General features: G+C 50.6%; 1 protein-coding gene across 1 annotated transcript; it reads right to left on the bottom strand.

Moving 5' to 3' along the window:
- Positions 1–509: 509 nt before the first annotated feature.
- On the bottom strand, positions 510–992 carry LOC114485592 (synapse differentiation-inducing gene protein 1-like; the record flags this gene model as incomplete). Its single annotated transcript, XM_028487329.1, has 1 exon — positions 510–992. A coding segment is annotated over exon 1 (483 nt), but the record flags the coding sequence as incomplete, so codon positions are not given.
- Between the last annotated feature and the right edge of the window lie 14,006 nt (positions 993–14,998).

A 14,998-nucleotide genomic window follows, 5' to 3' on the forward strand; every position in this document is an offset into this window, starting at 1 on the left:
ACTGTTTCTTCCAGCAGGTTTCAGCTATTCCAATGATCCTTAGTAGACATTCTGGAATGTCAAATTAAGGAAACCACACGTAGCAGCAAAAACATCCCAAATTGTCCCCACACGTGTACTTCCAGCCTTGTGGGGCCCTAGGACCATGAGCCCCCCTCCCCTGCTCGCTTTTGCCAGTGACCCGTCTCCCCTGTGGGCCGGGTGTCAGCAGAGCCCCACTCCCTGCCAGCACTGTCAACCATTAAATCCATCTTAGCCCTGACTCGACAGCTGTGACCTTGTGCCCTCTCTGACCAGAATCTCTGCTAAAGGCCCCTGGGTCCTGTTCCTCGCCTCTTTCTCCGTCCCCACATCTTCCACAAATGTTCAGAGCGAAGGGCACCCAGAAGGCTTCGGTTTCCCTGCACTTTCGCATACTGGCTTCACGCCCCGACTTCTGCCTGGCACTCGTATCCCCCCAGAGCCCCACACCCTGCTCCCGAAGGCCCATGACAAACACACGCTCTGACCTCCAGCTCCTGGAACTCCTCCTCCTCCTCCTCCACGTCGTAGGAGAGCGTGTGGATCTTGATGTCTTCGGGCGAGAGGTCGAGAAACTTGCCGTCGGGGTACTCCAGGCTCTCCTTGGCGGGCGACCGGTCCTCGATGAAGGTGGTCTCACAGCAGTCGGCCGCCACGCTGTCCCCCCAGGGGTGCAGCACTCCCTCCGAGTAGAGGATGATGTTGGGCCGGTAGAGGGACTCCACCGACTGCTGGAGGGTGTTGGGGTCCAGCAGCTGCTGGACCGGCTTGTTCCTGCTGCCGTCCGGGGCGGCCGGTGCCGCGTTGCCCACCATCCGGCAGCTCTGGTACTGGGGCGCCGGGTACACGGACACCAGGCCATCCCTGCTCTCAGACACGAGGCTTCTGGTGTGGATCAGGCCATTCCTCTTGCCGGCCTCGCCGAGCTTGCTGCGCACCAGCCCGCTTTTCTGCTCCACGACTCCAGCCATGGCGCTGTCCTCCCGGCCGGGCATCGGGCTGGCGGGCTGGACTTGAGGGTCACGCTTGCCTCACGGGGCCCATTTCTCCTGGAGGAGGAAGAAACAGAGATGAGACAAGAAAATCACGCCTGAAAAGCTGCTCATCAGCCAGACCCTTGTTGTCTCAGGGTTTCCCGGTCGCCGGGGTGCATAGCCGCTGATCCGAGCCCACCTACTCTGCCGATTTAGACAGGCTCCATGCAGGCAGTGGCCAGAGGGAACCAGAGATGGACTCCTTGCGTCTCTATACTCTAGTCTCTGCTCCAAATGAAGGCGACTCTGCAGGAATTGGAACCACTGCTGCTCTAGAGAAACTCATGATTTCAGCCGACCTCCTGAAACCCACAGGCAAGCCTACCCTCACCAGCCTCGACCATAGGGGAAGTGGGGCAGTTTGTCCAACTCTCCCAGGCCCACGGCTCCTCATCCCGGCAGAAAACTCACACCAAAGAAGAGAGGGTTGACTTACAAAGATCTTGTGACTTAGTACTAATGGAACAAAGAAATAAAGCAACTATTTCAGTTTTTGAGCTTTTCAAATAGATTTCCAACAAACAACCAACCCACGACCTCTTGTGAATAAAATTTTGACTAGAGGGACATTAAAGTTTTATATTCTAATAAATTCAAGGATTTTTTTGAGTAATATATTTTTATCTTTATCATCTTTATTCAGTTTTTTTTGTCTAGTATATCTTAAATATTGATCTATTTTATTTAAAATTTTTTTCCGAGGAACTAAGTTGCTTTTGCATATAACTTACAATAAAATACCTCTGTGTGTTAAAAACAAAAAACAAAAAAAATGCCCCACACAGATTTAGAAGTGATAGGAAGACCTACATGTTAGTGCTGTACAGGGACTAAGTTCCCCGGCTGAGGAAATCTCACGCACACATTCTAGTATGTTCTTTCCTTGGGTTAGAATGATCTCAACACTCACATTCGCCACTGGCCTTCAGCAGGGTCCCAGGAAGCAGACTGGAAATTTCCTTGCCTCAGTGGTGCTTGGCTTAGAGAAACATCAGTGTATCTGGGATACAATTAAGAAGTCTTCTAAACTGTTTCTCCCTAGATCGTGTTCCTTTCTAGGGTTTCAAATGTTAAAAAAGAAAAGAAGATACCCAAGCTTAAGATTTTGGGAGACAGCTTTTCCTCTTTGCAAATTAATAACTATTATGTAGGAAAACATTCCCTCTTGGGGCTTTCGGGTGCTCTGGCTTTCTATGAGATTTAAGAATTTTCTTACATTATAGCTGCTGGGTTTGGTGGTAGCTACGGGAATCCAAAATTTCAGACTGAGCAGAGGAGGAGAGAGAGAAGACCCCCTTGTGACTAATTGGAAAATAGCAGTTTAACTGAGTCGACTGATGGCCAGTCGAGGGCAGTATACACACTGGGGGCTGGGGGTGTCACCATAGTGACACTGTGTCACATGTCCGAGTATGGGCTCAGTATGGGCTCTGCTGCTGTGGCTCTAAGAAGCCCTCAGCCCTGGGGCCCAGTCACAATCCGAGAGCTAAAACCACTGATTCTGAGCGCCTGCGGAGCATGTCCTTTGTGTGAGCATCACCTCCGCACCCAGTCACCTTCCAAGCTCATCCAGGCGTTTCTGGTGCAAACACCCAGCTTCTCTGATCTTGATCCTTCCACAGCGAAGCTGCTGGGCCCCTCATGCAGGGCTGGACGTACCAACAAGACCGGAATAACCTTCTTGAAACTCAGTTAGGCTTCTCGGACTCAGCTCCTGCCTGGATCCGAAGTGAGTATCTTACAAAAGACATTTGGTTACATTTATTCAAATTCCTCCTCCTGGATGGAGTCTCTCCTGTTGCAGTTCAGCCAGAGTGACCTTCCCTTTTCTGGTGTGTTCCCGGCAGCTGGGCTCCGGTTTCTCCTATACCTCCTGGTGTGTCCTTCTCTGCCAACGTGACAGCTACTCATGTCACCTCCTCCTCAGCCCCTGCCCTGCCCAGAGCCTGAGAAGAAAGGACCACGGTTCCTTCGCCCCTCGGGTCCTGGTATGCAGCAGATGCTCAATGAACAGTCTCAAGGGTTATGGGATTGGAATAACACTACGTAGGGATCTCCTTGAGCTGCACCAGGCTCAAAGTGGGTCGAAATCGCGGCATTTTTTTTTTTTTTTTTTTTTTTTTTTTTTTTTTTGCGGTACGCGGGCCTCCTCCCTCTGTCGTGGCCTCTCCCGTCGTGGAGCACAGGCTCCGGACGCGCAGGCTCAGCGGCCATGGCTCACGGGCCCAGCCCCTCCGCGGCACGTGGGATCCTCCCAGACCGGGGCGCGAACCCGGTTCCCCTGCCTCGGCAGGCGGACGCGCAACCACTGCGCCACCAGGGAAGCCCAATCGCGGCATTTTGAGGCGGGCGCAGCTCAAGCCTCCACCTAGAGTCGGCTGAGGACGTGCAGCATTAGCACCACCTGGGATTCTGTCAGGAAGGCACGGTCTTGACCACCTGGAGCTAGTACTAAGTCAGAATCCGCATTAACACGACCACAAGGGTTATTTTGCACGTTGAAGGGAGGGGCCCTGCTCTGTAGTGAAGAGCGTGAGTTCTGGCTGTTGGCTCGATTTTACAGCTATTTACTATCCTTTTTCTTAGTATTGAAACAAATCTATCCAACAATTTACATTCTTCATCTTTCGGGGTTTTTTTTTTTGTCACACTGCATAGCTTGTGGGATCTTAGTTCCCTGACCAGGGATTGGACGTGTGCCCTTGGCAATGAAAGCGCTGAGTCCTAACCACTCGACTGCCAGGGAATGCCCCAACAATTTACATTCTTAAAGAACTTTTTGGGCTTCCCTGGTGGCGCAGTGGTTGAGGGTCCGCCTGCCGATGCAGGGGACACCGGTTCGTGCCCCGGTCCGGGAAGATCCCACGTGCCCGTGAGCCGTGGCCGCTGAGCCTGCGCGTCCGGAGCCTGTGCTCCGCAACGGGAGAGGCCACAGCAGTGAGAGGCCCGCGTACAGTAAAAAAAAAAAAAAAAAAGAACTTATTTTTCTTCTTGGGGTGAATTTTTCCAACACTGAGTATGATAAATTATGATTACATCTGAGGTAAAGGGGCTGAAATGAGTGGAATTTTATTTTTGTCACTTCAGCAGCCTTCAATACTATTTCTTCTAACACAGACTGGCTTGTCATTGTCTCTAACCCCTAATTCCTATTTGCTCATTTCCTCTGTGTTTACTTCCACCCCCTCCTCCCCGACGACGGCCGTTCCTGAACCCGAGTTTAGCGGCTCTGAGATAAAACATCCCGTGCCAGAGCCTGGGGTCTCCTCCAGCGTCCTCATGACACTTACTGGGGTCTTACCCATGATGGTACCATTCCTCCAAGGCTCTTTATAACAGACATAAAATTATGTAATATATTCGGTTATATTATATAACAAATGATACTTCATTTTTTTCTCAGTCCCTGATATTCAGAACCAGCAGCTGCAAAGAGGAAACCTTTGACTCGATCCTTTATTTCTGCTTGAACAGCCTCCACTCTGTCGAGGATGCTGCCTGCCTTCTGTGAACAGAGATCTTCCTGGGCTGCATCAAGTGCTCCCAGGTTTGTCCTCCGGGTGAGGCCCTGCAGTCTGCTTTTACGAGTCTGGCAGAGGAAGCTGGTCACTCGTGCTACAGCTGCTGCATTACTGAGGCTGGTGGTTGGGGGAGGGGAGAGGATGAACAGGGGTCTCCTGGTGCCTGAGCTTCATCCCCTTTCTCCTCCTTCCCTCATTCTCTCTCTCAGAACCACAGCTCAGAGAGCCCTCCCACACACGGGTTTGGGTGAACACCAGGCAGGTAAGGAAACTGTTGGGGGCTGTGAAAGAAAACAGACAGAAAGCAGACAGGCAACAGCTGTACAAATTCTGCATTGTACAGAAACACACTTTTCTTTACTTTGAGGCTGTCAGGATATAAGAGGACGAAACTAAGAGTCAGGAAACCAGGGATTTGCCCTCAGTTTTGCTACTTCCTGTCTATGATCTTTAGCAGGTTGCTCACGGAAGAGGAGTTACTGATAACGCAGTTGAGCGAGAAAAGCTTTAAGGTCCCTTCGGCTCTATGATTTGTACCTCATGGCCCATGAGTCTTGGGGTTTTATGGGGTCAGATGGAGCTTTTCCACAAGGTGGTGAAAAACCTCACACTGACCACAACAGGCTAGGCTTCAGTTCAATAAGATGTATATTTGTCAACTGCTTACTGTTGCGAGGCACTGTGTTAGGTGATTGCTGAAGACAGAAAGATGACTTCCCAATATTAAAAGCTGAATCAGCGAACAATTACATAAACCAGTGTAACAGTAGTTATACAACGAACGTGTCGGAAAGTGACATCAACATGAAACTGAAATCTAATGTTTCAGAATGAGCTACAAGAAATGGAGAGAATGGTAGACATCGTGAAGAACAACATAAATCAGGATTGGGAAAATAATCAGAAGCAACAGAATTTGAGACTAGAAAGAGATGTGAAAAGAACCCAGGAAGGAATTAGAAATAAAAGAGAAAGTAATTGCAGAAATCAAGGCTAAGCCAGAAGGGACACAGGAGCGAATAAACACAGTGGATCATCCCTAAAAAGAAACAGAACATGGAAAACAGAAAAATGTTTTAAATAAAAAAACCATGAACACTTCAATTTATATGAAATTCTAGCAGAGTGTTGTGTTGTGGAAGCAATCAAAACATTGTTTGAATCAGGGTTGGAAGGACGATTTCGTGCAAAGGGCACAGGGCAGTATCTAAGTCAATGCAGTGACTCAGTATCCTGGTTGGGCAGGGGTTATGGCAGACGTTTGCATTTGCCAAAGCTAATCAAACTGTAACACCAAAGACGTGCATTTCACTGTGTGCATTTAAAGTGCTGAAACTATTGTGAAAGAAAGCAATAAATGCAGAATACAGGCAAAGAAAGTACAATATGAGTATAAAAGGAAACCTCGGAGAAGAATATAAACAATGGAAAACAGCAAACACTAAAACTATGATTTAAGAAAATGTTCCCGAAGTGAATGTTGAACGGGTTCAGTCAGCACCCAGAGAAACAGACCAAGAGTGACTAATCCCAATGTAAGTTACAGTCAATCTACTAAATGTTAAAGAAAAACAAACAAACATAACGCCTTTGGTTATCCAGGAAAAATAAACCCTGGGTCACTCAAAAGGATAAGAAAATCAGATTGTCATCAGGCTGGTCCACAGAATGCTTTAGAAGAGAAGCCAATGGAGTCACACACTGAAGATGCAGAGGCAGGGAGACTTGAGTCACAGGTTTTACATCGACTCAAACTGACCCCGAGCTTAAAGCCTGTGGGTGAGCGGACGGGAGGAGTGTGGGTCCCACGAGGCCTTCCTGTGGAATCCAGATGCTACGAGCTACGATGAACGACCAGAGGGGTGGGCGTGAGGGCTGGCAGGGGTCAGGGGCTACAAGCAGGACAAAGACAAAGACGACGGGCTTTACACGCCTCTCGTGGGAACATGTGCCATCACCCATGAAGCCTTCTTGCCAAACAAACACAGCACAACACAACACGGCAAAACACAACACAACCTTATTTTCATCAAATCTCTACATCTAACCACCAATTAGGAAATTCAGACAACAGAGGAACATGTCAAATGACATCATGGGTGTATGAAACCAGCAAAATCCGGAATGTGGACAACTCTACAGGAAAAATAACCCAGGAATTGTAAGGACTGTCAAACAGAGAGAGAGAGAAAGAGTCTATGGATTAAAGAGACTTAGAAGACATAGCAGCTAATTGCATGTATTAATTTAATTTGGATCTGATTCAATTTTTTGTATGTATATATATACGTACATGTATATATACACACGTGCCCATGTATGTACACACAAACACATGCATATACTTACACGTACATATTCATATTAAATGCCTCTTTACGTTTATACACACATTTATATATGTTTATGTACTGAGACATTGGAGAAATGAGTACACTGGCTGGAGTTCTTGTAATTTTTTTAGGTATTGTTAATTTTTGGAAGGTATATTATGAAGATTAAAAAAGAGCTACCCACTGTTAGAGATTCATACTAAAGTATTCACAGATGAAATAAATGATTCAATGTCTGGGATTTGTTTAAACATCATCTGGAAAGCGAAGAGCTGGGTAGGGTACAGAGAACACAAGGTCGGCTCTGGGTTGATAATCAGTGAAGATGGGTGGTGGGTACGTGGGGTCCATTATCCAATTCTCTCTACTTTCATGTACGTTTGACATTTTCTATAACAAAGAGTTTTAAAAAAATCAACAGATGAAGATGTGTAAGAAAGATGTTCCAGGTAGAAAAAACAGCATGAAACAAAAGCCAAGAGGCAGGGACGCCTAGCAGAGGGGCCAGGGGTCAAGTGGGAGGAGGGCAAGGGCCTTGATTGGAGGGTCTTGAATGTCATCTGCGCATAAAACATTTACTGTGATAAACTCTGGGCGTCGTTGAAGATCAGCTCCTGAGTGGATGTGGTATCACGGAGGCTGCTCGGGCAGCGGGGTCTGTGGGCAGCATGGAGAGTGGGTCCAGGGGACAACGGGGACGTGGCTGTGATGCAGCGGGCACCCCTCTCAGCTCAGCTGCTCCAGGGCAGCCAGAGGCCTATGACTGCAGGGACCTCAAGGTGGCACAAACCAGGAGAGCGTGGTTGCGATTTTGTCTCTGACAAATGGGTTGTAAAGAGGCTATTTGAGTAGCCCGGGCAGCGGCCAGGGGATTCCACAACCGGCAGCCCCTGTGCTGCTGCCACCGGACAAGAGGGCTTCCTGGGGGACACAGGCGCCTGGAGAGCCTGCGGGGATGCCTGGGAGACACAGGGTCCTTCCCGGGTAACTGACGCGTCCGTCCCCTGACTCACTCAAACTTCCAGGCTGTGGGTGGCCCCCCGTGTCCACAAGGCTGTACTCCAAGAGGGTCACCTGCTGAGGATCTCTGTGTGTTTCTAGAGCTGAGTGGCCGTGTGGCCCGAAGCCGTGGACACCGGCCTGGGGAGGGTCCTGGGTGGGTGTACGTGCTCCTCGCACAGCCCTGACCTGGACGCGGGGGCCACGTCCCCCCGAGGGGAGGGGCGGCCAAGCCCGGGCCTCCGAGCATCGCATTGCGCTGCCTGCTCAGTGCAGCATCACCCTGGGAGCCCAGGGTCACTGGCGGGGTGAGCGGGGCTCGTGCAGGAGGAGGTAAAGGCGACAGAGTGGCTGGACTCTTATGGCTGCTCAGGCCAGACAGGACGACCCACCTGAGAGCATTTCTGAACAATTCACAGAAAATAGTTGTGAGCAGCCTGCAAGGCTGAGGAGCCACCCAGGAAGAGGAATCAGTCGAACAGGAAGGAGAAAGATGGGGTGGGGGGCTGGGAGGAGCTGAGCGTGGAGCTAGTACCCCCATCCATTTTTGATTGGTTTTTTGCTTTGTTTGGCATTTGACTCTCGGTGCTTCTGTTGCATTAAGCTTGGTTTCAAAATCGCTCTCCACACAGCTCATCCCTTTGGTCCCCCAAGTTCAAAAGCCCTTTGTTCCTCCCCCTCCGTTCCATCCAGTCACCGATCCTGTTGATTTTCCTCAGAGATACCCCTTGGATCCTGTGACCAGAAAGCCCCCTCGGCGGGTGGTCGGGCAGTGGGTCTCAAGGGCAGGCCTGGGCCCCGTGTAGTGACTGGGTACACGGCTGCTAGCCTACCCCTGCTTTGCCTATGCCTCACCCAGTTTCCATGTTGCCATGTCTAATTTTTTAAAAGATGCTGAAAATGGAGATTTTATGAAAAATCTCCCAAATTTACTCCTGTTCGCTCATTTTTGTACAAAAATTATGAACAGTGTTCCTTGAGTCCATGAGATTTGCTCGGCAAATCCCTCCCCAGGGCTGCTGGCAGGAGGGTCCGGATTATGCTGGGGTTTCTGAGCCCGTCCCCCCTGAGAGGTTCTCCTGTGCCCGCTCCCACATTCCAGGCCTCGGGTTGGGCCCCCGGCTGTGACTGCCCCGTCCAAGCTCACCTCCCACCCCCTAACCCCACACATCGAGACTCAAGACGCCCAGCTGTCCGCTCTGAAGTGGCCTCTGCGGATGCTGGGCCCACCTCTCCCACCATCGCCACCCCTCCCCACCCCTCAAAGCTGCCCTGACTACACAACCGGCCTTGGTTTGGACGTCACCTCCTCTGTGGAGTTGGCCAGGCCTCTGACACCACCAGCCACGCTGCCCTGAGATGCACTTCGGTCAGGACTCTGCCTCCAAGGCCTGGAGCTCCTCCGGGTCAGAGACCAGCTCCACCCACTTGCAATTCTGATGGCGAGGCCTGGGTCACTCATGGTCCTCACAAACGCTTGATGAGTAACCAAGGCTGTTTGCTAACACAGGCCACAACCAGACGCTCAAATACGGTGACAAGAACCTCACTGATGAAGACAAAAATCATCCTTCTTCCTCAATCAGGAGAAATGATTTGCTTGGTCACTAACATGGAAATACAGGGAACCTAAAAGCTCTCCGACCTTAGACCAAGTTACTGAACGCTAGTGGCTTTTCTTGATTTATAAATAAATTTTTCACTTAGGAAGAAGCCATTCCAGCTGGAAATTCTGTGTCATAAGGGGAAAGCATATTCCTATACTTTTGGTGTGAGGGTTGGACGTTCATCAAGCAACTTCCTGGAACTTCCTTTGGCGTAAAGACCTACCATTCTGTTCCCACCCAGGTGTCTGCACAGACGCCAGCGGGAAAGAGCAGCAAATGTCTATGATCCGGCTGAATCCATCAATGACTCCCACCTCATTCCTATTTTAATTAAAGATAATAATGCCTAAAGATAATAGAAGCACTGTTTTCCTATGCCTCTGCCCGTCGAAAGCTTTCTAAACCTGGACCAGCAAATGCCCCCCAACCCCAGTGACGATCCCCTCTCAGTACAAGTGGAAACTACCCCGGGGGTGGGGAGTCAGGCTCCCAGGGGACAAAAGCCAGTGTCCAGAGTGGACGGCGGCCTGAGCAGAGGTGGCCTTAATCTCCCATGCAACGTCACCTATAAAAGTTTCAAAATAGGGAATTTGAACTCCTGTCCCCCAAACCAGGGGAGGAAGCAAGTCGGCGGGAATCTAGCACCTAGTACCTGGCGAGGCAAGCACGCAGGGGCACTTCCGTGCATCCACCGAGAGGCTCTTGGTGGGCACCGATGGTGAGCGGGCAGTGTGCTGGCCTCGGGGGGGGCGTGGAGTGGGGGGGCCAGAAGGCCATCTGGTCTGGGCGCTGCACACAGCACAGGGGAAGATGGTCTCTGAACAAGCATGGAAGTAAGCCCGGGGCTCCAGACCAGGCAAAGCCGGCCTGGAGGGAATGAACACAGTACCTGGGTCTGGGGATTCAGAAACAGTCTCCTGTGCAGATGTCACTTAGAGGAGACGTGAAGCTGGGGCCGGAGTTGGGGGCCAAGGCTGAGGGGACGTGTTCCAGGCTGAGGGGACAGGCTGGGAGAACAAGGAGGCAGGGAACAAGCTGCTGGATGGAGAGAGGGCTGGGGAGATGAGAGTGTGGGAAGTGCGTCCTGACAGCCCTGGGGTGCAGCGAGGGGCGGGCTGGAGAGGAGGAGCCCGGGTGGGCATCTGAGAAGCTGGAGGCAGGGATCCTAGCCGCGGTCCGGGCAGCTGGACCTCAGGACGGGGCGCGGATGGACAAAGTGCACCCCAGGAGGTGTCAGGGGGCAGGGTCGGCAGGCCCGGTGCTCCTTGAATATGCATAAAGCGGGGGCATGGAGAACGTGAGGGTGAAGCACCCCCCGCTCCCCGCTCCTGCCCCAAGCCCTGGTGGACTGAGGTGCTATTTGCCAAGGTGGGAAACAGTGGGGGATGGGTCTGGGAAAGTTGGGGATGGTGATGAACTCACATTTCCCGGGTGGGCTGACTCACAGGTATCCCACCCCAGGCCCTGGCTGCCATCATCTCGATGGCTCTGTCTTGGCTCACACAGGCCAGGTCAGAGGGGTTAAGGCCCTGGTGTAGCTCCAGCCAATGAGAGATGGACAAATGCCCAGCATCTCTGTCCCTGGGTGGGAGGGTCCTGCACACCATCCCACAGGCCAGCACCCTGGTGCCCAGAGCCTGCTTTGCTGCCTGTCGTGCCCCGTCTCACTTCCCTATTCTGCTACTGCTGTGCCCCCCAAATCCCTGTCTTGGGCCTGCTTCTTGGGGAAGGAATCCAATGCACCAGGCTCTTGTCCTCTAGGCCCGTGAGGTACCTCCCCTGTTATTGCACAGACAAGAAACCAAGCGAGATACCTCGTGTGTCTCCTGACCTCATCTCCGTGTCACCTAATGACCTCAGCTTGCTCCCCTTGTCAGGACCTGGAGTGGAGGGGACATGTTTCCCTCCCGTCCCAAACAGAGGTCACCCCAAAGAGCCAGCAAGGTTGAAGGATAACACGTTGGCTCGGATGAGCACATTTTAAAGCAAAAAGTAAAAGCAGCCTGGGAGTCGGTTAATTCTCTCTATAAATGCATAAGCTGCCTTGTTATGGGGCCAGGGCGTGTGGGGAGGAGGCGTGCTCACTGCCAACTGATAAACTGGCGGTCGGTTTCGTAGGGCAGTCTCAGCAGGCGGGATCATTTAAGCTGACCCTAAAATATTCTCTCACAATGAGCTGGGAAACGACTAGGCTTCCTGACCTCTGAGGCCCAGAGTGAGACCCCGACTCACCGACTCTTCACCAAGAAAATGAATGCCCCCAGCGGCCTCAAAGATTCAGCCTGGGGCCATGTCTCAGGTGGTGGCTTTCAAGTTCTACAAGGTCCAAAGTCATCACAGCTGCTGATCTAAATACAAACAGAAAAGATGCTCCAGCCAGGAAGAGGAACAGGTGAGATTTGAACCAGGTACGTCTGACTCCAAGGTGTACTGTCTCCTTGCTCAGCTGGAGTGACACCCACATGTCACCCAGAAAGTTGGGGCAGCTCGTGAGACTGTGGACTCCACCGTCAGCCCTCACATCTGAGGGGCGGGTAGTGTTTGAGATCGCAGTTCTGTTACTCTCTCTTGTTTTAATTAGTAATTTTGTTCATTAAAAAAAAATAACAGCATTATTGAGATGTAATTCACACACCTTAAAATTCACCTGACTTTTAAAGTGTATAATTCCAAGGGCTGCAGCATATCCACAGAGTTGTGCAACCTTCACGCCTATCTAATTCCAGAATATTTTCATCACTTCCTACACAGCAAGCAGCCACTGCCCCCTTTCCCGGCTCCTGGCAACCACCAGTCTGCCTGCTGTGTTTACGGATTTTTTTTTTCTTTTTAATTTACTTTTGGCTGTGTGGGGTCTTCGTTGCTGTGCGCGGGCTTTCTCCAGTTGCGGCGAGCAGGGGCTATTCTTCATTGCGGTGCTCGAGCTTCTCATTGCGGTGGCTTCTTTTGTTGCAGAGCACGGGCTCTAGGTGCAAGGGCTTCAGTAGTTGTAGCACATGGGCTCAGTAGTGGTGGCTCGAGGGCTCTAGAGTGCAGGCTCAGTAGTTGTGGTGCATGGGTTTAGTTGCTCCACGGTATGTGGGATCTTCCCAGACCAGGGCTCGAACCCATGTCCCCTGCATTGGCAGGTGGATTCTTAACCACTGTGCCACCAGGGAAGTCCTGTGTCTACAATTTGATGACTGTGGACATTTCACATAAACAGAATCACACACGTGGTCTCCTTGACAGGCTTCTCTCACTGAGTGTCACGTGTTCAAGGTGTATCATGTGTCAGTGCTTCCTTCCTTCCATGGCCGAGTGGTCATCTGTTGTGTGGCTGCATGGCATTTTGTTCGGGGGTTGGGGGGGTGTTCTCTCTGAGATACTATGTAATACTGGATTAATTATGACTGCATCTCTCTTGTTGAGCGGTTGATAAAATTGAGCTTCCTTTTTCTGGCAAATACATAGAATAAAACTGTCTTCAAAAGAGAACAAAGCAAAACAAACCCTCAGCCTGTGCCTCTGGAGTATGGGAAAGGCATTTCACATACAGCCCAGAACACAGAGTGACAGATGCCACAGGTGTAGAGCGAGCAGAGGTGGGGTCTCCCCTGCATCAGCTGGACCAGAGGAAGCCCACAGGCAAGCAGGCCACGCAACCTGCTGATGGAGGGAACACCACAGGCTGGGCCTGTGTCCTCACTGGACAGAAAGCTCCGACTTTCTGTTGGAGATGCAGAAATGTAGCCGGTGCTTCAGAACAGAACATGCTCCAGATGCAGAAATGCAGCAGGTGCTTCAGAACAAGGCAGCCCTGGCTGCAGCCTCAGCCCCGTCTCCCTCACCAGAAACGGTCTGAGCGATACTGAGCTCCGTTTGCATCTCACCCCGCTACACACATGCTCCACCAGCATCCTCTATTATGAACACGGCAGAATTATACATGGACCTCTCTGTGTAGAAACTGGGATTATACATTCCAGGTTGTATTTTTCTCAACCTGTTTCTAATGTTTCATAGATGCTCTGCTCTGAGGAAATAACTAGGAAATAATCAAAAGAAAGTTTTGGGAAGCAGCGTTGTAAGTGTAATAATTTCCAAACACAGGTATGAGCAATGAAGTAAAGACAAATGAAGAACTAAACCTTCCTATGAATTGTCCTTTTCTCTGAGCCTGTGAACAATTCTAGATTTTGAAAAAAATCTGTCTCCTGCCCCAGCCCCTCACTCATCCCACCCCCACCTCCACAGGAAGACATGAGGATATGCACCGCTGGGCTTGTTTATGTGTGTGTGTGTTGAGGGGGGAGGAATTTCACAAAGTAGTACCTGATGTCCGTGCTTCTGTGGCTAATTAAGACCCTTATGTGCCAAAGATTTTGTGCAGCAACAGTCACATTTAACACATAAAACCACCTTTAGAGCAGCATCTCTGAGTCAAAAGAGAATAGAGCAAAGTAGCTAGGCAGCTGATGGGGAAAATGAAACTAATTAGCAGATTCGTTTAGCGCGACATTTGGGACATGTGACAGGCCCGGATTTTTCCTCACACAATCCGTCCTCATGCAGCTCAATCAGCAAACGTCAGGAGGGCACCTGGTGCGGGGTCTTCCCTAAACCCCAACACTGTCAGACGCCTTTTGTGTCAACAGCAATACTTCCCTCCTGCTAAGCAAATAATAGATGTGTTCCCACCAATGCCCAAGTGTCGAGAGAAGAGATCTGCTTGCGAATCCTTGTTAAAACAATTAAAATTTGCCTTTAACACAAACACACAGAAAAGCCTGTGATTTGGCACTGGAGATAGTTAATGAAGCATTCAGAGCAAGATCAGTTATTGTTATTTAACGTTTAAATGGCATGTAACAATTGCAACTGCTGTATCACCCCAACTCATCACTTCTGGTGGCCTGGGACTTCCTGCTCACACAGCCGATCCAGACTCCTGCCAGGAGCCAGTCTCTGTCACAGCACCTCTGGGAAAAGTGCAGGGATCTGAGTCTGATTCATGAACGTGGAGAGGAAATGCTGTGATAGCGGAAGTGAGAAAACCTGCATTATCAGGGTCTCTGCTGCCTGTGAAAGTTGTGTCAACTTCCTTTAGCTTTGTGGGTCTCCATCTCAGTCTTAAAGATGTCCTGAGAAGAGCCTTCCACTCCAATAGCACCTCCATGTCCACCTTCACAATCTCATAGATGCCACCACCATCACCACCATCTCCACCATCTCCACCATCACCACCATCTCCACCATCTCCACTATCACCACCATCACCATCACTACCATCTCCACCATCACCACCATCTCCACCATCTCCACCATCACCATCACCACCATCTCCATCGTCTCCACCATCACCACCACCACCATCACCACCATCTCCATTGTCTCCACCATCACCACCAGCACCCTCATCACCAACATTCCCATCATCACCATCTCTACCCTCATCATCACATTCCTCATCATCACATCACTACCACCACCAGGAAATAGCA

Source organism: Physeter macrocephalus, unplaced genomic scaffold, assembly GCF_002837175.3.
Source record: "Physeter macrocephalus isolate SW-GA unplaced genomic scaffold, ASM283717v5 random_976, whole genome shotgun sequence".
NCBI classification, from domain to species: Eukaryota; Metazoa; Chordata; class Mammalia; order Artiodactyla; family Physeteridae; genus Physeter; species Physeter macrocephalus.